At 38.9% G+C, this 24,433-nt stretch overlaps 1 protein-coding gene across 13 annotated transcripts in view; it reads left to right on the forward strand.

The window, feature by feature from the left end:
• Positions 1-24,433, forward strand: part of UIMC1 (ubiquitin interaction motif containing 1) — a 107,354-nt gene that overhangs the window by 3,728 nt on the left and 79,193 nt on the right. For 6 of the 13 annotated variants that reach the window (XM_070738938.1, XM_070738939.1, XM_070738941.1 and 3 more), the window contains one exon: positions 11,508-11,659. In XM_070738938.1, coding sequence (XP_070595039.1) covers positions 11,508-11,659 — 152 coding nt within the window. Of the gene's footprint in view, positions 1-131; positions 217-7,615; positions 7,721-7,761; positions 7,927-11,507; positions 11,660-14,127; positions 14,180-24,433 lie in introns of those variants that run through there. The other 7 variants (XM_070738937.1, XM_070738944.1, XM_070738935.1 and 4 more) reach the window with 4 other exon arrangements.

The raw sequence follows: 24,433 nt of genomic DNA on the forward strand, positions 1-24,433 counted from the left end.
AATCAAGTACAGTATCAACTGTCAAATGTCCAAAAATAATTTGTTTGCATGGTTATATCTTCATAGATAACCTTAAAACATTTGCAAAATAAAAAGTAAAACTTGAATCTCTACTTTATGTATTCATTAAGGATGGCAAAATGCAATTCAGGAAAGCGTGCTTAGTAATTGAAGACAACAAAATTGTTGAAGAAGATGGATTACAGCTAATGAATGGTAATACTATAAGACAATTGATGGCAGAAGGAGGATATAAATATTTAGAATGAATGCAGACCTCTGACTTACATGACTAAGTTAAGAAAATACTAGCTGTAAGAAAATACTAGCTCTAATTATATAAGATGAATCTGAAAAAATTAAATGCAGGGAACATAATTAAACCCATAAACACTGGGGCTGCTCCAATTACTCAATATACCACAGGTATAATTGATGGGACATGGGCTGAATTAGATATCCTTGGTAAGAAAGTAAGAATATTAATGATAGTGAATCATGATTTCCATGTTGATAGATTTGTTGTAAATAAAATAGGGAGGAGATTATTCCAAGTAAAGCAAATGATACAATGAAAAAAATACAATTATTATGTCAGGCATAATCAGTAATGGGCTGCCAAAATTTTTACTGCCACACTGTGGGTGTAGCTTATTTTGTGGGTGTGGCTTGACGATCATGTGACTGGATAGGAGTGGCTTGCTGGCCATATGACCACGTGGGAATGGCTTGAATGATCATCATCGTTCAAGTGAACTGTTAAGTCCTTGACTTACAACCTTACCAGTGTCGCTTGCTGGGGTGACAATTTGCTTCGCGTTTCTTGCGCTGTCCTTCCTGGGTCGCCCCCCCCCCACCTCAGGCTGGGTAGCTAGGCGAACGGGTGCTGCCAAAAGCATAAATGCTGCCAGCGCTGCTTCCAACCAGGTGGGAGGTGGCTGCGTGAGGCTGGAGGGGAGCCGAGCAGGAGAGAAGGAAGCTCGTCCGAGGCCAGGAAAGAGGAAAAAAGCAAGGAGCGCAGACACAGCAGCAGCAGCAGAAGGGGAAAAAAGGAGAGTCGGGCCAAGACCAGTAATCCAGGAAGTGACAGCCACCAATCAGCTGGAACTGCACACACATCTTCATTTCCACCAGTGGAACTGCATTCCACCCCATCCTGCCTGCTGCCCACCCCTGGGCATAGCAACTGGTAGAAATTTGCAAAGAGAAAGAAGGCTATCAAACATTACACAAAGTAAGCATCTGATAGTCAAACTAAAACCTAAACTCCTCATGGGCAATATATTTATATTTTACGAATTCAATTTATATGGCTGCCTCTCTTAACCATATTACCATGCAAGGTAAAATATTATAGTAACTGCATACCACCCAGAATAAAACCAGACAGTATTATCAATAGTCTTGATATAGGCACTCCCAGGTAGGATTAAAGAACCAGGTTTTACAAAAAGCCAAAAGGGTCAGGATAAGTCTAATCTTCAGGAGATGGCACCACAACAGAAAAGACTTCTCTTACGTCAGTAATGGGTTCTAAAACATGTTACTACCAGTTCAGGTGCACACACGATGCACAGAAGCATTGCAGCCGGTAGGTGGGTGAATCTCCCACCACTACCACTATCAATTCACTGAATCCACTGCTGTCTTAAATCCTTCCAGAGGACCTATGTCTAATAGATGGGACCCAGATTGTGCCTCTGCTGCTGGAACTCACAACATAAGTAAATACCGTATATTAAAGAAAAATTAAATTAAAATTTGACATGGCTAAAAACTGCAATTCTTTAAAAAGAAACTGCAATAACAATCATGGCGGCCCAAGCTATATAACTCTGATCAAAGCCAAAGATTATTTATTAATTTATTCAACTTTTATGTCGCCCTTCTTCTTAGACTCAAGGCGGCTTACAACATGTTAGCAATAGCACTTAGCTATTGTTGAGCACATTTCAGAAGAATTAACCTACAACACTGCATTTTAACCATTGTGCCATCACAATGCCATTGTGTCTCTTTCAACTGAAGTTGAAAGATTTTGGAAGAGAAAGTAAATTATATTGCTAATAATAATCTGAACTCTTAAAACCATACCTGTAGACTAGCCAAATATTTTGACATTTTAAATGAATTTACTTGACACCACTGTCTTTGCCAAAAACTGTCTTGCTTGGAACTTTCTGCATACTATGATTCCATGATTCTCATGCTCTTGTTTAAAAACCGTATTGTTAGAAAATACAGTACTCGTTCTAAACACTATGATTTTGGATGAACAGACAATAGTTATTACTATTATTAGATATACAACAACATGAAATAACAGTTGCCGGTTCTTTAGTTGATGTTGGCTTTTGTTTAAATCAAGAACTTGGGATGTTGTATTAGCCTAGTATATGTGTAGATCCAAGTACGGTAGTTTGGTCTTTTGTAATTGACCGAAATTTTGTCAATGTGTAGTTTTGTTCAAGATTTTTCGATATGGTACCCAGTGTGCCAGTTACCATTTGGATTACCACAGCCAGTTTACGTCATAATCTTTCACTTTGATTTTCAGATCCTGATACTTTGTGATCTACTTCAGTTATACCTTGGTATTGCCACATCAGCTATTCACACTTTCTGGTGTGTTACATTCCAAGAATGAACTCAATCTGTATAGTCTGGAAGACAGAAGGAAAAGGGGGGACATGATCGAAACATTTAAATATGTTAAAGGATTAAATAGGGTTCAGGAGGGAAGTGTTTTTAACAGGAAAGTGAACACAAGAACAAGGGGACACAATCTGAAGTTAGTTGGGGGAAAGATCAAAGGCAACATGAGAAAATATTATTTTACTGAAAGAGTAGTAGATCCTTGGAACAAACTTCCAGCAGACGTGGTTGGGAAATCCACAGTAACTGAATTTAAACATGCCTGGGATAAACATATATCCATCCTAAGATAAAATACAGGAAATAGTAAAAGGGCAGACTAGATGGACCAAGAGGTCTTTTTCTGCCGTCAGTCTTCTATGTTTCTATGTTTCTAAGATTATCTGTACTCAGAAATCCCCATTTTTTTAAAAAAAATTGTAATAGTAATAGTAATGTGTGTTCTATTGGTGAACTAGGGCAGAGAATGGCAACTTTTTTGTAGCAAAAAGTATATTTCTGTTTTTGTTTGGATTTTTTACTCTGCAGAGCTGGAATATTCAATTTAAGCAGTTGATGAGTAAGTGGGGTGAAGCTAAATAAAGGGCATTACATTTATTGGAGAATTGTACATACTATATAGGTATAAGCCACCAATGTTTATGTGCTGTTAACTGGCAATTGTTGGCAAATTATGGCAGTCTGCCACAATGTATCAAGAGGGGCCTTCAAGGGGCCAAAGGATGATCTCACTATACAAGATACATTGTATGTCTGAATAATTAGTTTCACATGCCTTTGTCTTTGTGTACAATTTTCTGGACTCATCACTCCCAATTGCTCATTTGAACTAATAGATTCCTATTTGTGGGTGAGATTTTTACTATAAGAAATTTGAGTTCATAATTTTCCAAACTAGGAGCAATTGTTTTTCAGAGTAGATTTCTGACAGTCATTTAATGCTTCAACCTATTCATGTTGTGTGTCAGATTTTTTGTTCAAATACCTGCCTGCTCACAGGTACACATACATTTAAGTGAATGAGGTAATAAGGTAATAATTACATGTACTAGATGGAGGGCTATAATGGAGGGCTATAAAAATATTTTAATGCAAAGTTTGTGTTGGGTTTATGTCATATAAATCATTTTTTGTGTGTGGAACACCTCAGTGTTGGGCATTGTAAGGAAATGTGATACCGATATAGAATATTCTGGCGTGTCTGATATAATACTCCCAGGGCAAATATCAACCTATATCATGTGAAATGCTGTTTCTATTTACCAGTATGTGGTATGATTAGAAATTTCCCTTGTATAAATCAAAGCAAGGATGGGAACCCAATCTCGGTGAGTGATTGCAGCCCCTAATCTGCCCAATAAGACTACCGTAGATAAGGGCGGTCTTATACAGCAAAGATTCACCTACTGATGCTATCTATTTTCCTCTTGACCAAAGAAAAATATTCCATTCACTTTTGCTCCTACTTTATTCTTTGTGAAGTGATTCATTTGGAATATGCACATTATCCTTAGGTGAAACATAAGAGCCTACGTTTCATGGATTGGGGAACATGCAGAATAGTTTTGGCTGATCTGGCGCCTTGTATTTGTTACATCTTTCTCACTTGAAAGGGGGAACAGGAAGGACAGGGCATGGATGCACAGAGTTGCTCTTGCCAGCATTCATGCTTTACTTGAGGTCCCATGGACTGTATGGATCATTTATGTTCAGAGATTCTCTATTCATGGTTTAAAGATTTGTTCAGCAACAGTTATACTCCGCCCCGAGTCTTCGGAGAGGGGCGGCATACAAATCTAATAAATAATAATAATAATAATAATAATAATAATAATAATAATTATTATTATTATTATTATTATTATTATCATCATCATACAAAATTAACCAGGCATGAATTTTTGAAGGCAAATGTACTACGAAGCCAGATTCCCCCTTTCTCCATAAGCAACTCATATATTTTTTGAGGAACAAATTCCTTTGATTTCAGTGGAACTGTTAAAATATGAGATTTTCAGTCATTGCAGAAGAGAGACTTCTTTGATCCATAAGGTGTGAATCTGCATTTGTGTACTTCTCACTTGTTATTTGAGCTTTATTCTGATCTGATCTGTTAGCAGGTGCATGCAACTATTATACAAGAATCCCAGAGGTATTCTTTGTTTGGGAAGCTGTTGAATGTACCATTACTTGATATATTCTGTTTAAACCCTAGTAAGTATAATATACTGCTCAAAAAAATCAAGGGAACACTCAAATAACACATCCTAGATCTGAATGAATGAAATATTCTCATTGAATACTTTGTTCTGTACAGAGTTCAATGTGCACAACAGCATGTGAAATTGATTGTCAATCAGTGTTGCTTCCTAAGTGGACAGTTTGATTTCACAGAAGTTTGATTTACTTGGAGGTATATTGTGTTGTTTAAGTGTTCCCTTGATTTTTTTGAGCAGTGTAGTAAAGCTACTTGATCTATGATGCTGATTATCAATACTGTATTCAAGCCTATTGATCTTTAAAGATGAGAGTTATTTGTTTTTGGCTTTGTGTTTGAGTGTTTTAAGCTGTCAGGATTGTGAATTATCTTACTGATAATTGTTTTCTGATTCATCAAAGTGATAAATGATGAAGAGGGGAAGTAGCAGTCATAAAAAGGCTATTGTCAAGGATACCTTGAAAATTTCCTTATTTATTAATGGATCATCTTGGCTGTCTTCATTGAGAGAGAAAAATGTTCTGAAAAGTTTCAAGATGAAAAACAAAAATCCTTAATAACAAACAGGGGACTAGAAAATCATCCTGGTAGCCAATGCACAAAATTAGTTGCAGCTATTAATTCTATAATTGTTCTGTTTGGCTGATACTGAGTATTAATAATAATAATAATAATAATTTATTAGATTTGTATGCCGCCCCTCTCCGAAGACTCGGGGCGGCTCACAACAAGCGATAAAACAATATTGTACAGGCACAAATCTAATATTAAGAAAAAACTAAAAACCCTATCAATTTAAAAAACCAAACAGCACATACATACCAAACATAAATTATAATAAGCCTGGGGGAAAGGTGTCTCAAATCCCCCATGCCTGGCGGTATAGATGGGTCTTAAGTAGTTTACGGAAGACAAGGAGGGTGGGAGCAGTTCTAATCTCCGGGGGGAGTTGATTCCAGAGGGCCGGGGCCGCCACAGAGAAGGTTGTTCCCCTGGGGCCCGCCAGACGACATTGTTTAGTCGACGGGACCCGGAGAAGGACAACTCTGTGGGACCTTATCGGCCGCTGGGATTCGTGCAGTAGCAGGCGGTTCCGGAGGTATTCTGGTCCAATGCCATGTAGGGCTTTAAAGGTCATGACCAACACTTTGAATTGTGACCGGAAACTGATCGGCAGCCAATGCAGGCCACGGAGTGTTGTAGAAACGTGGGCGAATCTGGGAAGCCCCACGATGGCTCTCGCGGCTGCGTTCTGCACGATCTGGAGTTTCCGAACACTTTTCAGAGGTAGCCCCATGTAGAGAGCGTTGCAGTAATCGAACCTCGAGGTGATAAGGGCATGAGTGACTGTGAGCAATGACTCCCTGTCCAAATAGGGCCGCAACTGGTGCACCAGGCGAACCTGGGCAAACGCCCTCCTCGCCACAGCCGAAAGATGATGTTCCAATGTCAGCTGTGGGTCGAGGAGGACGCCCAAGTTGCGCACCCTCTCTGAGGGTGGTGTTTGTTAAGCAATAGAGTTTGAAAGAGAGGGTGTGGCAATGAATGTGGGGGAAAGTATGAAAGCATAGCAGCATTTTCAGTGCTTTCTCACTTGACTTGTTTCAAAACTGTTAAGGGACAGCAGTCTATTTGAATTTCAGAGCTGCTACAAGAGTTCTGTAATTAAATCTCTATGGGCTATTTTGAAAACTAGAGTATAAACATGAGTTATTATATACTCTAGTCACCAAGAGTAAAAAGGTAAAACCTGAAGGCATGAGCTTAAGAACTAAGGACCAGCACAAATTTTGCTTTTTCTTTGGAGGGGTGAGGGTGGGTGTCTTTCCCAATGTATCTCGGTGAATGCCAAGACATTAATATAAGATAAAAACATAGCTGGATTTATTATGCACAGAATCATTCTGTAAATTAAAGGTAATATTGCTACAACAGGGTTTTCTCTCTACTCCAATTCTAGATTTCTTTTTATTACATCAAGAAATATGAAGAGCAAGCAGTTGTATAAGATCATAGATGAGTGTTTTGAAAATAGTTCTGTTTATTTATATTTGCCTCCTGTAATATTGGAGGTTGAAATAATTATTTAGAAAAGATTAAATACAGTAACATCTTGATTTCTCTAGATATTGTGTTCAGTGGTCCAAATTCTATTATATTTTATATCATTATACCAGTGGTGCAAATGGCATAGTTTTCAACATTTTCAGAGCTATATTGACAAACACTTTGGTTTATTGGTCTTTGGGGAATAATGGTTCCCTTCATCCAATTAGTCCATTAAAATATAGTTTTACTGTGTTTATTTATGTTTATCTGCTAAACTTTGACATGCAACCTGTAATGTACAGATCACTAAAATGTTTTCCAACCCTTTTTATTTTCTGAGGTATAAGTTAAGAAATCCAATATACTGTTTTGGAAAGCAGTTTGGGGTATTCTATTTTTTTTTAACCTTGGCAGCTTCAATTAATGTTTAATTTAATCCCCATAGAGTACATCTCATTTATTTGGTTAATAAATAGCAAAATTTGCCTACAGGATGGGAATTGTGAACTACCTCAGAATTGGCATATACAGGTATTACCAATGTAACATAGTTGCCAGAGTGCAAACTACATATTTAAAAACCACATTCTCCATTAAGAGTGGTGAACATATCCAGCTTATCCTTCTGGATATAGAAGACGTTTGGACTTTTTAGAATGAAGGACAGATATTTATGGGGGGAAAGAACAATGCTTCCATCTCTTCAAAATCTGTGTTGTGTATTTGCAATACCCCAACGTTGGAGAAGTCCGGAATGTCAGGAATTAAAAATCCCTGGATGATATCTTAATGCAGAAGGTAGGCCTCAGTTTAGAATGCTGAGTCATTCTGAGGCAGTTGAGCATGCAGCAACCTAGCAATTATGTGAATAGTATTTAATTAAGCAAGAGTTCCCTGCTCTCTCTCTCTGTCTGTTCTCTGCTTGTTTGCTGTTAGCTGTGTGTTTGGTTGCTGTTCGTGGAAATAGATTTGAAGAAGCTGAAATGCTGCATAAATTGGTTCCTGTGAGTTATTGAACTAAGATAGTTGTAACAAGGTGCCAGTAAGATACTAGTTTATTGTATGTTTAGCATAGACAGTAGTAGTAGTAGTATAAAGAAGTAAATATATTTTTACACAACTTCCTACTGCTGCTGTGTTTCATTGAAGACTGCAACTCTATTTCTACTGGTCTGTGGCTGGCTGGCTGGCTGGTTGGTTGGGTTGGTGGGCTGCCTGGGCTGGTTTGCTGCTTGGGCACAAACAGACTAGCTTCCGCAAATGCAAGCTCTGATACAGAAGTTCAGGATGGTAGAAATAGTTTTAACCAGAAATTTATGCTGTGTTTGTCTAAGTTTTATTTTATTTTTCTATATAAACCATAGTATTAGATTTCATTTCATTTTCATTTTATTGGATTTGTATGCCGCCCCTCTCCGTAGACTCGGGGCAGCTAACAACAGTGGTAAAAACAACATACGACAATCCAATACTAAAGAAGCTAAAAACCCTTATCTTAAAACCAATCATACATACAAACGTACCATACATAAATTGTGGAAGCCTAGGGGGAAAGAATATCTTAATTCCCCCATGCCTGACGACAGAGGTGGGTTTTAAGAAGCTTGCGAAAAGCAAGAAGGGTGGGTGCTATTCTAATCTCTGGGGGGAGTTGGTTCCAGATGTTCATCCTTCATTTCTACTTCAGATTATCTCCATTATTATATTTTATATTTTTCTCGAGATCTTCTCCTAATCTATAGAAATAATTTTAAATCTTAGCAATCGCTCTTATTCCTATTCTCTCTCTTTTAAGGTATTTTGTTCAGTTGTCTCTTTATTGTGGTGTCTGAAACACAACATTTTGGAAGGATTTTCCCCCTCTTTAACTCATTTGTCTGCTCAGCAGCTTGGTAATTCCTGAAAGACATTCAAGACCTGCATTTTAATTCTTAAAGTTTAAAAGTTTTATTGCATTGCATTACAGTATTGCCTTGAAATAACATTTTTATTTTGTTTATTTTCCTATAGGGAAAGAAAGGGCTAAATGCTAAATGCTGTACCATGTATACTTGTTGATAGAAGGGCGACATACAAGTCTAATTAATAATAATAGTAGTAGTAATAATAATAATAATAATAATAATAATAATAATAATAATAATAAACAAACCAAGAATTTTAGGTGCCAAAAGTTGAGTTTGGCTTGATTGCAGACCAGAGCTCAGATTTTTAAGCCCATCATCCCTGAAGCGCACATGTAGTAACCAATTGCTTAGCATTATCCTGTTAAAAACTGGAGGGTCGGCTTATCTAGAAATGGACTTATTCATGAGTGTACATAGTAGATACCACACCTCTTTGATACATGGCCAAAAGATGGCGCTATAAAAATTAGTTCAATGCTTGCATTTCAACATTTTAATTTTCAGAAAGATAGACCTATGTGTTGGAGTCCTATTTCTTTGGCATACCAAAGTTGATAGGTGGGTAGATAGTAGAATTATTAACCAGCTATTCCAAAACAGGAGGTAGAATACTTTGTAGAGATCCAAATGGCATCTAGGCCAGAAGATTTATGACCTTTGCAATCGTCCATTTTATATACCTCAGCATTGTTTCAGTATATTTTACACATTGAAGGAGGATGGGACCTGAGTACCATGGAAAGTATAGACTTTCCCCTCCCTTTCTATTAGTTATAATACCTGTATTCTATAAGATTAGAAAGATATGTCCATTTTTCATCAGCAGTAAATGTTTCAGAGATTGTGATCTCTATCGTTTCTTCTATAACTAAACTTGGAACTATGGATTGATAGAATATAAGCTAGTGGTTAATGTGGGAACTGAGGCAAGGCTAGCCTAGCCTCTGCCACCTGTGATTTGGGTAGTTGTATCCTGGTGCTTGTTGTTTTTCGTAACTCTTCCCATTGTGTCTTGCTTTTCATTTAACCTAAAAGTTCTTTCAAGATAAGCAGCATTAGTCACCTCTCTTTTTTAAAACCCTTCAGTGAAAATCATAGTCACCTGAATTTATCTTGTGTAATCTTTACTTCTTTACTTGCTCCCCTGTTGTTCCCTTTTCTTATCATAGTTAAAAACTGCACTGTTGTTCTTTATATTGTAGCAAGAGCCCATTTTTCTATTTAATGCCAATTCATATCAAAACAGTTTCCCACCATTGCAATTATTCTGCCATCAGGAAATGGGTTTATGCAGCACAGTATGAAGGAATAGGCTTTATTCTGTGACTTTTGTTGATTAAGAAGGATGCAGTTTAGAAAGCTAAGAGAATTATGTATCACAGCATTGAGCATATATACAAAGATAACAGCCCTTCTCTATCCCCTGTTGTCTTTCTGGAGGATTGTGCTGTATGAATCCATATTGGAATCTAGCTGTTGGTAAAGCAGCCTCTTGTCTTAATGCTCTTACAGACTAGTCAAGTACAAGTAGTCCTTGAAAACAATTAGGAGTGGAACTTCCCTTGCCAAATTAGGCAGTTAACCAATTTTACCCTGCAGTTTTTTCTCTGGGATTGTTAAGCAAATTGCCATGGTGGTTAAGTGAATATATGATTATGAACCACAATGTTGTTAAAGTTGTTTCTATAAAAACTCTCTTAAATGAGAAATAGGTTATCAGAATGTGTTATGATCAGCTGAACTGACTGTCAGAAAACTTTTGTCTGTTGTAGAAGAAAAGGTTTTGCAATGTTGCCCCCTTCCCTTAGTTGTCTCACAGTCCATACAGCTTTCACTGATAAAGCTTTTTGTATAACTCTTTTGCTATGTATAGTTTGGGAAATTGCTAAATATCGTTTGTCAAAAAACTTAATTTCAATTACATCTTTACTTGTCTTCCCTCTGTTTCTCCTAACTCTTAGCATGTCCAGAGCTAATAGTCACAGGTTTTCTCAATGTTTTGCCTGCAAAGTACCTTTTCTGGAATTAATGCAGTGAAGCCCAGTAGAGGGCACAATGAGTACGCTGTTTAGCAAGAAGTTTAATAATAAAAAAAGGAAACCCAAGTGTTCTTGACCTTTTCCTTCCTCAAAGTGTCATTTAATCATTTTGCCATTCTTCTCACCTCTGCCTCATTTCCACAGTGTACCAAGCCCTTGTGAGTGACAGTGTCTGAAAAATGTAACCCCATCCTGTGCCTAACTGAATATGAAAACTGCTGCTTCTGATACTGTATATTGAGTTTCCTTTCTAGATTGCTGAATCTTGCCTGATTCCTTCTCTTCACTTGGTGGGTTCTGCACCAGTATTGGAGAAGCTAATGTGGTATTGAGGAAGGATGGCTGGTGGTTTCTGATATTTAATGTGTAACTTTTCCATAAGGGATAACTGTTATTTTCCCTCCCCCCCCCTTTTCCTTTAGAATGTGCAATTAGTTTTTGTTATACCACTTTAATCTGCTTTAAAAGGTACCCTTAATTGGATGAGCAGGGATTTATGAACGCCTCTCTTAATGCTCTCAATTTACCATTCAATATGATTAGAGTGGAATATAGGGTGTTTCACTTCAAGGTAATAAGGCAACATTCTGTCAAAAAGAAAGGAAACCAACTAAAAAGCTTTAATGCATTTTGTTTCAGTGGAAAAGATGCCAAAGAAGAAGCGGAAAACTGTAAACGAGCCTGATTCCAAAGATCAGGGAGAAGAAGAAAAAGAGCCAAGGGATCTGTCAAATGCAAAGTTAACACATTCTGTGGATACATTCATTATCATATCTGACAGCGATGGAGAGGTGAGTGAACAAGAGCATAAACAAATATTGACTTTGGGGATCTAGTTATATACCAATATATATATGATTGAAATGAGTTCAGGCACTTGAAAATCTCCTGTATAAAAGCAGAGGTAAATTATATATTTTTATTTATTTATTTATTTAATGAATTTATTTGCCACCCATCTCGTATATATAGTAGGAGCCACTCTGCTTTTTAATATCCGCGTCCAAATGCCCCAGAAGGTGTGAAGTTGATGTGATGACATCACAGGCATTATAATTTACTTATTTATCATACTTAAATAACCGCCCATCTCACATGAAAGTAATTCTAGGCGGTCTATATAAAACTTAATTATTAAAAAATACATAAGTCACAGTAAAAAATAAAAAGAGGTGCACAAAACAGGAGAGGATAGTATTAAGGGAGACATCTCAAAATCTACCCAATCCTAGAACTCCCAGACCTGGTAACATAGCCAGGCCTTGAGGAACTTGTGGAAGGTTAAGAGGGGTGAATCTTCTCTGAGGGCAGAAGATTTCACAAGGCAGGCACTCTGCCAGACAAAGCCTATCTCCCGGGTCCCACCAAATGCAATTCCCTGGCAGGCCTCTCTGCCAGACCTAATAGGATGGAAGAGGTGGTCTTTCAGATAAGCCAGCCCCATTCCACGGAGAATGGATTTTTAAAGGTAAAAATCAACACCTTGAATTAGACCCAGAAACAGACTGAAACCTATATAGCTCACAGAGTGAAGGTGGATACCACTCTACATGCACGTAACTGCCCATACAACCACTACATTTTACACTGGGTGAAACTTCTGATACTTCTGACAGTCCCATATAGAGCTCCTGATAGAATCCAAATGAGAGGTAACTAGAGCATGAGGACTCTTATGCTTTTTAAGGTGAACATTGTTTCTACTTAAGATATTGAGATTGTTCTTTCCCAATAATCTTTCATGTGTAGCTTGTACGAGTTAGCAATAAACACATTTATTCCATGTTTATTTCCATTTTTGTTATTAATATACAATGTACTGTATTTTTTGGAGTATAAGATATACTCTGGCATACAAATCTAATTTATTATTATTATTATTTGTTTGTTTGTTTGTTTGTTTGTTTATTTATTGGATTTTTATGCCACCCCTCTCCGTAGACTCGGGGCGGCTAACAACAATGATAAAAAGCAACATGTAACAATCCAATTAATAAAACAACTAAAAGCCCTTATTATAAAACCAAACATAGCACACAAACATACCATGCATAACTTGCAATGGCCTAGGAGGAAGGAATATCTTAACTCCCCCATGCCTGGCGGCATAAGTGAGTCTTGAGTAGTTTATGAAAGACAGGGAGGGTGGGGGCAGTTCTAATCTCTGGGGGGAGTTGGTTCCAGAGGGCCGGGGCCGCCACAGAGAAGACTCTTCCCCTGGGGCCTGCCAAACGACATTGTTTAGTCAACGGGACCCAGAGAAGGCCAACTCTGTGGGACCTTATCGGCCGCTGGGATTCGTGCGGTAGCAGGCGGTTCCGGAGGTAATCTGGTCCAATGCCATGTAGAGCTTTAAAGGTTATTATTATTATCTCTGCCCCCAAGAGGCTGAAAATTTGGGTGTGTCTTATACTCCGAATGTAGCTTTTATTAAGCTTTTTTCCAGTCCTAACCAGGTGCTAAAGAGTGAAGTGATCTTCCCTGCTTTGCTAGCTAAGCTATCTTCCCTTTGCCTGTTTTTTCACCCTTGTTCCCTCCCACAATTAATAATAATAATAATAATAATAATAATAATAATAATAATAATAATAATAATAATAATATATTAGACTTGTATGCCTCCCCTCTCCGAAAAGCTGGACCTTTGGGCTTTAGAAGTCTTTTTTCAGCTGTAGTGAAGATGATCTTCTGTGCTTTGCTAGCAAGCGATCTTCTGCCTTTTTTTCAGCCTAACCAGGTGCTAACGAGTGAAGCGATCTTCTGTGTTTTGCTAGCAAAGCGATCTTCCCTTTGCCTGATTTTCTCATTGTGCCTCTCTCTGAAGTGAAGTGTTTTAGAAACTGTTTTTTATCTCCAACCACACGTGCTCAAAATCAGCAAACTAATGTGCTGAAGCTGACCAGAATAAGGAGAAGCCAAATTAATGCCTGGTAGGCAGATTATTTTTCCCTAGTTTCCTCCCCAAAATCTAAGGTGTGTCTTATACTCCGGTGTGTCTTATACTCAGAAAAATACGGTACTTTAATGTTTAATTCTACAAAATTCAAAAAATCAAATTTATTTACCAGTGACCAGTAAGGGCCCATAGGGTTGGTTTTCTCCGGATCCCATCAGCTAACAGTGCTGGCTAGCGGGTCTGCAGGGGAGGGCCTTCTCTGTGGCTGCCCTGGCTCTCTGGAACCAGTTACCTCCTGAGGTCTGGACTACCCTCACCCCATTGACCTTCTGGAAAGCAGTAAAGACCTGGCTTTTCCAACAGACCCGTGGCCGTTGATCCTATGGTGATATCCAGCAAGATCCAGCCATGAACGGTATGCAGAGGTTTAATTGTTATATCGTAAATTGTTTTTAAACTGTTTTCAGAGGTTTTAGTACTATTATTAATGTTTTATATATTTGCTGTATTCCTTAGAGTCCTTAGGGAGTTGGGTAGCATAGAAATTGCATGAATGAATGGATGGATGGATGAAAGAATAGCAAAGTTAATTCATAGAAAGCAGGGTTCTATATTAAAAATAGAAATGAAAATATATTAACTTTACATAATATTACATATTGGAAAGCACTGTTGCTTTGATAGCATTATTCCTACCTGACTTAAGAAGTGGTCAAAAGCCAGCTTCTACCTAGAGTAAGAAATCTTGCATCAATTTAGTTTCTCGGTGGATTAACAAGCTCATTTTTAGAGCCCTACTTGATTTTATGGAGAGATGATTGTGGGTTAAATAGTATCAACAAATCAACAAAAAACTGCTGCAGCTAATGTTAGAAGTAAATGATTCTACCCCTTCTAGGTACCAGATGTCCATCAAGGGATTTTAGAGATAGTATCTGGAAAAAAAACTTTAAAAGCTTCTTAAATGCTACCATATTTTGAAATTTGCTTGGAAATCTGCTTAATGAGAAATGTCTAAAAGTTTTGGGGATAACAATTCATTCCAAAATGTTTCCTTTGATACTCATTTTCTTTTAATGTTAAATTCTCATGATAGCATCAACTTGTAAAAGTGTTGTTTACTTGTACTGTGTGAACAGATGTACAAATGAACTAGCCTAAGATAGGAGCTGTATTCTGTCAAATGTAACAAAACTATGTTTAATCACTAAATCAGATTGTTATCATTCTGTAGCATTCAGTATAGTATTCATATATCAAATTTGCTTGGAAATCTGCTTAATGAGAAATGTCCAAAAGTTTTGGGGATAACAATTCATTCCAAAATGCTTCCTTTGATACTCATTTTCTTTTAATGTTAAATTCTCATGATAGCATCAACTTGTAAAAGTGTTGTTTACTGGTACTGTGTGAACAGATGTACAAATGAACTAGACTAAGATGGGAGCTGTATTTTCTCAAATGTAAAAAAAGCTATGTTTTAATCACTAAATCAGATTGTTGCCGTTCTGTAGCATTCAATACAATATTTATATATCAAATGCAGCAATTCTTAATAGTAATATTAATAATGTTTTATGAATTAACAATTGCATTTTTGATTTTAGGAATGATCTAAGTTTTCCTATAAACTGAATGTAAGCCCTGTGAAATTACTGATGGATTTTAATTTGTTAATGTATGCTTGCAGTTTTTATAGCTTTGCCCTATTTTTTTTTTAAAAGACAACTGTGATTACAGCATTAACACATTGCCTAGAGAATTTCAACTCTAATTAGTAGATTTGTGTCTAGTATTTTAATGGCCAATATTGATATAGTTATTGTTTGAAAATACTATAAAATAGCGGTAGACGTTAAAAGGGAGAAAACCTTTACTGTTAATAATATGAAAATTAACACCTGTATATTTATTAGAAATCTTCTATCCTAAAGACACTCTTTTAAAGAACTGTATGATATAGCAATGATTATTACTTTGTGCTGAACTTCCAACCAGACAAATATGTTAAGATAACTTTGGATTTGTTTTGTGTAATTGTTCTTCATGCTGAAATTCTGCTGTACTTGAGATAATAGATCTACTGCTAGTTATAATTATTTATATTATTGTGTATACATATGAAAGTAACTGTCTCATCCAAAAAACCAAAAATCCTAAAATTTTCTTCAAATAATTATGTTAACTATTGGTGCTTTGGTTTGTATCTTTGAATTACTAAATCAGTGTTTCTCAACTTGGCAACTTTAAATGCATGGACTTCAATCCTCAGAACTCCCCAGATAGAAAGGTCCATACATCTTAAAATTGCCAAGGTTCGTTCGTTCATTCATTCATTCATTCATTCATTCATTCATTCATTCATTCATTCATTCATTCATTCATTCAGTAAGCCATTGACGACAAAGATGAAAACATTGTAAATATCGAAACCATCAAAAGCATCTATTAAAAACAATTAAGAAACATATACCTCATTCATTTCTGGTTGGATCTTATAAGGATATAATGGTGAGATCAACAGCCCCAGGCCTTTAGGAAGAGCCAGATCTTCACTGCTTTGCAAAAGGCCAATAGGGTAGGGGTAGTCCAGATCTCAGGGGCAATGAATTCCAGAGGGTCGGGGCAGTGACAGAGAAGGCCCTCCCCTCTGGGCCCGCCAGTCGACATTGTTTAGTTGACGGAACCTGAAGGAGCCTGACTCTGTGGGATCTTACCGGTCATTGGGAGCTATATAGTAGGAGGCCGTCCCGAAGATAACCTGGCCCTAAGCAATATAGAGCTTTAAATGTAAAAACTAACACCTTGAAATGCGTCCAGAGACTGACCGGAAGCCAGTACAGCTCGCAGAGGATTGGTGTAATGTGGGTGTACCTATGTGCTCCCACGACAGCTTGTACCGCTGTCACAATTGGTGTATCAGGTGAACCTTTACAAAGGTTCCCCTGGCTACAGCTGTTAGACGTTCTAATTTAAGCTGTGAGTCCAGGAGGACGCCCAAATTGCGAACACGTGTCTGAGGGGGATAATAAAAGTGGAGGTACTCATTGCTCCTACTGCCTTGTCAGTTTCCTCAGGAATCACAGGCTTAAACTCATCCCATACGAAAACAGGACTAAGACCTGTCCCTGTTAACTCGGTCAAAATTGCCCAGAGTCCAGATCTGTCCGAATCTGAGTGACTTTATCTGACAAGAACTGCACAAATTCCTCAGCTCTACCTTGTAAGGGCTCCTCCACTCCCTCCACATCAAGGAGGAAATAAATAGGGTGGCTGGGCATGACTCAATGGATGCGATACATTGTGGAAAAATACAAATGTTTTGCTGCAGGTATAACCACTAAATAAGACCTAATAAAGGCTCTTAAAAGTGTTAGATCAAATTCAGAGTTACTGGTCCTTCAGCGTCGCTCTAGATCAGTGTTTCCCAACCTTGGCAACTTGAAGAGATCTGGACTTCAACTCCCAGAATTCCCCAGCCAGCAAATGCTGGCTGGGGAATTCTGGGAGTTGAAGTCCAGATCTCTTCAAGTTGCCAAGGCTGGGAAACACTGCTCTAGATATCTCTTCTGGCGCTTCATCTCCTGGAAATCCTCGGTAAACCAGGGAGGTTTCCTGGATCCATTGCCATGGAAAGGTTGCAAGGCACAATCTGATCCAGTGCCCCCAATACTGCCCTATTCCAGGCAATCACCAGGGATTTGGCCAGATTGTGTATAAGGGAGTCGGGTATCTCCCCATGTTCCTCCTGGAACCCTTCAGGGACCATTAGGTGTCTGGGGTGGAACCACTTAATTGGCTCCAACTCCCGGCGGTGGTAGTTGGACCACAGCAGGAAATGATCTGACCATGAAAGCGGAGAAAGGTCTATATCCGTGATGGCGAGCCTATGGCACATGTGCCACACATGGCACGCAGAGGCTTGTTCTCTGTCAGCTCCAGCACGCCTGTGCGCCTTGGCCAGCTGATTTTTGGTCTTCTGGAGGGTGCGAGGGAAGTCATTTTCCCCTTCCTCAGGTTTCAGGAAAGCCTCCGGAGACTGTGGATAGCGAAAAACTGACCCAACTGGCCTACCAGAGATTTGTTTCTGAACTTCCAATAGGTCTGTTGGGTCCGTTTTTCGCCATCCGCATACCCATGATGGCGAGGGCAAAAGGTGGCCCAATGTGGGCCTACTGGAAGTCCCGAAGTTTCAGTGAGCCCTGCGTATATGCGGGGGGGGGGGGCAGCTTTGGTGCGTGTGCATGCATGCATGGGGGGAGGGCATTGCATTATGGGTGTGGGCACATATGCATGCTATTGCGTGCATGCTCTTTAAGCACCTGAGCAAAAAAAAAAAAGGTTCGCCATCACCCCTTAAATTCAGATCATGTCCCTCCCCCATGGGTCGGACCCTAAACTACTTGGGTCAGTCCATGGTTGTCATGGAACCACAAACTCTTGATCCACCTCCGAGGATTTGCCGAGTGAATTTACCATCAAACTGGGGAACTCCACCGCCATCTCAGCTATTGCCTCTAGGTCGATCTGAGGCAGGGCTGTTGTAACGCAGCTGGGTGGAAGGTACGTCAGCAACAAGCCCAACTGGACCCCTGAGTCCAACCTCACAAGAAGAGACTCACACTCAACAATCTCTGGGGCAGCCATAAAAGAGCCCATTTAGTTTGGTCTAAGTCAGTGGCTCTCAACCTGTGGGTCGGGACCCCTTTGGGGGTCGAATGACCGTTTCACAGGGATTGCCTAAGACCATGAAAAAAGACAAATTTCCCATGGTGTTAGGAACTAAAGCTTCTATTCTGGCGCCTTGGAACGTATATTTTTACAATCCGACCAATCAGGCGTTTACAGTGGGGGTGTCCCTCTCACCTTCCTGCCAATCAACTTAAAGCTCTGTTGGGAGAATTGGCCCTAGACTTATGGTTGGGGATCACCACAACATGAGGAGCTTTATTAACATTAGAAAGGTTGAGAACCACTGGTCTAAGTGAAAACATTTCTCAAAATATTTAGTAAATGGATTTATTCAATTTGCCTTCTTTATTAATATAACCTTGACTTTCATTTTGTTTCTTGAAAAAATATTTTCTTAGGATTGTGTAAAATATTTTGACTTTTCAAACTCCTAGTTGCCTTATAATAAAAGGACACAAAAGTCTGGCCTAAAGAACTACATACACTTTTATAAAGGAGTTCATTCTGTTTCATCCAGCCATATTAGGTTGAGATTCCTTACCAATATAAAGGGAGACTCAGAAATCAGAGATTAATTGAATTGTTGTTATTCCAGCAGCCTTTCATCAGACATATTTAGAACTAGTCTCCAGTATTGTTTTTGAGTTGGGGTGTTTTGGAGCAGTTGCAGCTGTAAAATCTCCTCTGTGGTTTTTTTTTTGGTGTATCGCTTGCAAATTGCATTTTCTGTCATGCTTTATTGTCAATGCCATTTATGCTGTCTCGCAACTTTTTAAAACCTTTTTTTTTTGCACAGGCTTTGTTTGTTTCAGCATCTGCTAAGGCTAATCAGGAGAAGTGTTTCTGCCCAGTTGTTTGATCATTGTCGTTTGCTTCTGAACAGTACAAGCAGATGACAAAAGTGACTTGAGACAGACTACTGTATGTAATTAGTGTCTTCATCAGTTTTTACTGCTGTTGATCAAAAAATGTAGTTTTCTAAATGTGTAGTTAATAAGCTGGATTCTTGTATTTGCTGCATTTGTATCGCACCTTTCTTCACTGAGACCAAAGCCATCCAGTGAAATAATTCACAATAGAATATAATTACTAACTAAAATGTTCCATGTTGAAACCCAATGTCTGTCCATTGAGTCACGATGGTTGTTTCTATAAGATCAGATAATCAGGAAGTTATGATTAATGTGACAGAAAACCCACAGAGAAAGACAATATGCAGTATTGTTCGAATAAATGCAATTCAGCAATGCTGGGAAATTAGTTTCTGTTGACTATTATGGTGGATTGCATTCTTGATACAGAGGTTAATAATTCCCTCCGTTGAGGTTGCATTCATTGTCGCCATGTAGTTAATTCATACTGGAACGATCAGGCTATCCTATTTCCTTTCTGTTTTCAAAAAATTCCACTATGTCCTCTTAATTTTTCTCTAAAAAATCAAAACAAGAAATGCCACATGACATGGCATGCTACACTTGTAACTGAATTTGCCAAATCATAACTGTTGAAACAAGTTTATATCTTGTACAAAATCTCTTTACACTAATACCAGTCTGCTGGTTCATCTTGACTTTTCTTCTTTTCTCCGTTCTTGTTTGTTGAGTATATTCATTACTATATTGAAACCCACACAAGGTGTATCATTGTAGAATGGTTAAAAGCAGAAGAAAAGTAATATTTTTGGAATGGCCAAGTCAAAGTCCTGACCTTAACCCTACAGAAGTGTTGCGGAAGGAACTACTTCTGAGGAAGCCCACCAACATTCCTGAGTTGTTCTCTAACCCAGTGTTTCCCAACCTTGGCAACTTGAAGCTATTTGGACTTCAACTCCCAGAATTCCCCAGCCAGCGAATGCTGGCTGGGGAATTCTGGGAGTTGAAGTCCAAATAGCTTCAAGTTGCCAAAGTTGGGAAACACTGCTGTAACCAATATGCAGGGCTGATCAATGGTTAGTGGAAACATTTAGTTCTAGTTATTGCTGCATTATTAGATTTGTATGCCGCCACTCACAAATGTAGCATAGGCTCATTTCTTTCAATAAATCAGTAATCAAGATATAATGTTTTGGAGTCATTTGTTTAAACTGAGTTCTCTCTAATTTTAGGACTTATTTTATGCTATATTTATCCAGAAATATTGAAAATACAAAAAGGTCCACAAACTTTTAAGCACCACTATAATTCAAAGCTTAGGCTCTGACTGGATTTTAGGAAGTTGATTTCTCCTTTATTTGGACATACTTGAGACTGATTCTAGGACTGTCTACATGCATATGCTCTAGCGTTGGGAAAGTGACAGTCTTCTCCACCGAGGTAATGATAACACCTTCCTTCAGATCCTCACAATGATTTCATAAGGGCTAGAAAACATGGGCAGATTGGAATAGTAATTCCCCAGCATTAATTATTACAAGTCCTCTATAAGTTGTTAGTGAAAATGTGGTAGGTCAGTTCATATTAGATCTATTTTTAACTTCTATAATATTCTATGTTGCTTTAAGTTTCCAAAGCAGATGTTCTGAAAGATGAGGAAGATTTGTATGCATGCATATGTAATATCACTGTAGCTCCTTGCAGTCTCAGGGCTGTTTGAAATGTGTAAAAATAGCAGGCGATACAGTTGTTACTGGATTTTACCGCTTCTGATTACCCACAGAGATTACATGTTCATGGTGTGTTACTGAAAAACAGTTCTAGTTTTGTAAAGTTAGCATATTGAAAGAAAATATATTTTAGTTTAGGCTTTATTTTACTTGCATTTTATCTTCTTTGCCAATAAGAAAATAAAAAACTTAGAAAGTCAAATCAAGTGCAACACTATCAGAACAACAAAACAACAAATATAAAAGTAATTGTTTAATAACATTCTGCTCAATACCTTTCCGCAGTAGAAATATTTTGGTAAAGGGACTGAGCTAGATCCCAAATCCCACTAAGCAGGTGCTCATCTATATGGTAATATTTAAAGATATGCTGAAAGGCACCTATTTTTCAAATCGCAATGTCAAATGTAAGCTTTCATTACAGGTTAAGAGGCACAAGAAAAGAACCCCGACAACAGCCCTTGCTTCTGTGTGCTACATACAGCAATCACCAAAATAATTGAAAATGGAACACAGAAATAAAAACAACGTAGAATAGAAAACCCTAAGAAAATAAAAGCAAACAAAAGGCATATAAACACACTTGCAATCCTAAAGAGATTAAAAAAATAAATTATCATGGAGAATGGATGTACTGGTAATAAGGATTCTTAAAGTGATCTTTAGAAAAGCAAAAGTTGGTTTGAAACAACTAGGAATGTTTATCTGGGAGAAGAGAAGAAAGGACAGGGGCCATATAATGCTTTTCAAGCATCTGAAAGGATGTCACCTAGAAGAAGGTCAGAGCTGCTCTTTATCATTCCATAATACCGAGCTTGACAAATGAATTTAGGTCAGAGGAAGGACAATTTCAATTAAATGTTAGAAAAAGCTAAGGGTATGCTTCAAAGTCAAAACAAATTACTGCAGTTTAAAAGTCCTGCTGAACTGTTTCTCGTTAAGCTTGCTTTAGCCAAAACTAAAACTTCATATGTTGTGGTTGATTCAGATTTTCTTTCATCCCAAACCTGAAACAACCAAAATATGTCAGGTTTTGTTTCTGCTAAATTGTGATCAATCCCAGATGATTTTACGGAGTAAATGGAGTGCATCACCCACTCTCCCTGGTGTACAGCTGCACTTTCATCTTCCATCCACTTCAGCCACCACGAATTGACATATGGTCCTTGTTTCATTAGTGTCTCAGCAGTAAGGATCCAGTTTTCTCTCACATCGAAGGAAGAGTCCAGGATATGTTCTATGGCCTGGGTTGAATTTTCTGAGCATCCGCCTCCTTGATGATGTTTCCTCAGTTGTTCAACTCAGTCCGCAGCTCATGGACGGTTTTTCCTTCAGCTCCTGTGAGCTTTGGGTTGTTTCAATTGCATTTGCTCCATCCTGGACTTTCCCTGAATTTTATTTTCCCTTTTACCTATACTGGAACATTGAATTATTTTTGCTTCCTTGATTGAATTCGGATTGTATGTGAGTGCCCGTCTCGCGGAGCCTTCAAGCGCCCGAGCGGGCTGTTCTCATTATCTTCTTTCTTTGTCTGGCTGCGGGGAGTGCGCGAGGGAGCAGGGCTATTAACGGTTCCCCTCTGCTTGAGGCTCAGAGCCATCTGCCTGACAAGGTTGGCTCTTGCTGTTTGTGCCACCACTGTTTCAGCAACCATTCCCTTCAGGGATACTATGATAGTTCCATCTGCAAGAGGGTTTGTCCTTTTGAATTGTTATTGCGGCTCTTGCTAATGTTTTTCCAGCAAGACAATCCATCTCCAGTGAGACTTTCTGGCTTGGAAGCACTTTGCAGGTGTCTCCTGGAACTTTGCTGCCTGTACTGTTTTGGCACGAACACCATTTTGTTTCTAATAGCCATTAGCTTGCTGTTTTTGCATGTTGCCGCCATTTTGGTGGGTTTTTTTTCCATTTTGGAATCAGCAGAGGCTTTAAGTTTGATGCTGCCTTAATCTTTGCATATGGACACCATTTTAAGACCAAGAGGCCCTTCAGCCCGTTTTTCTGAGCCGTGGCTGCCATTTTGTTTCTTCAAACCTCCCACGCGGCCATCAGTTGCTATCTGACATCAAGGGCAGATTTGAAAGTGCATGCTTATTAGTCCTTCTTTCGTCTCTTTGGACCCCGTTGCCCACTTGGCAGTGTCCCCTCCCCCCTGGGCAGCCAGCTACTAATTGATGACACTGGATCTTTATACTGGTTTGAAGATTACCCTCAGTCACCATGCAGTGATAATTAATTGCGGCCTTCTGCTGATCCAGCAGATCATTGGCCACACTATTCAACATTTAAGGCCGGGGCAGTAGTCCCACTACTGTGGGGGGAGAGTTGCAGTTTGGGACCAAGCCTCTGTTTGAACCCTTGCAGGAGGTTTGCTTCCAATGTTTATCGTAGAAGATGGCATTGGTGGCCATCACGTCTGTGAGACGAATCTCAGAACTGGCGGCATTGTCAACTCGCAAGGGCCTTTGCGTCTTCCATGTGAACGGGTGGTTCTGCGGCTGGATCCTGTGTTCCGGTCCAAGGTCAATTCCATATTCCATTGTGCCCAGGAGTTGATTTTACCCAATTTCTGTCTGGACCCATGCCATGAGTTGGAAATTAAGTGGCATACCTTGGACGCGTGGAGGGCTCTTTCCATCTACATCCGCAGAACCGCCCCTCTCAGGAAGACGGAGGCCTTGTTTGTGTCTTTTTGTCCTTCATCACTTGGCTTCAAGATTTTGCCTTCCACGGTCGGGAGCATAGTTCCCTCTAAGCTGAGCAGTGAGCCATGGCGCACTTAAAAATCATCATCAACTCAGAGTTTCCCAAACCTGCCCAGAAGCCGAGAGGGAAAGAGTGAGAGGGAAGGAGAGAGAGAGGAAGAGAGGAAGAGAGAGAAACAGATAGAAAAAAGAGAGGAAGGAAAAGAGAAAGAAAAAGAATGGGAGTAAGGAAGAGAGAAAGAAAATCAAAATCTAGTTTGAAACTAGCTCAACTATTTAAGTGGCATTTTGATATTGATAGAGTTGCCCTATTATGAGCTCACTGTTATAGACACACAGTACAGTATTTTATTTTGAAATTCTCTGAGGCAAAACAGGGTGGGTTTTTTATTTGTTTGTTTGTTTGTTTGTTTATTTATTTATTTATTATTTCTGTGCCGCCCAGTCCCAAAGGGACTGCCGCTCAGACACTATACTTTTCCGCCCCCCCCCCCCCAAAAAAAAAATTAGAGGAAACACTGGTCGGAAGATGGCTTTGGTCATGCATCACTCAAGCATATCAGTCACAACCTCTTCCTGTGCCTGAGGATGTGACAGTGCACTCAACTAGGAGTGCAGCTACCACAGCTGCCTGGACTACACAGGCTACTATTGAGGAGATTTGTTGGGTG

Source organism: Erythrolamprus reginae, chromosome 2 (assembly GCF_031021105.1).
Source record: "Erythrolamprus reginae isolate rEryReg1 chromosome 2, rEryReg1.hap1, whole genome shotgun sequence".
In the NCBI taxonomy this organism is placed as follows: domain Eukaryota; kingdom Metazoa; phylum Chordata; class Lepidosauria; order Squamata; family Dipsadidae; genus Erythrolamprus; species Erythrolamprus reginae.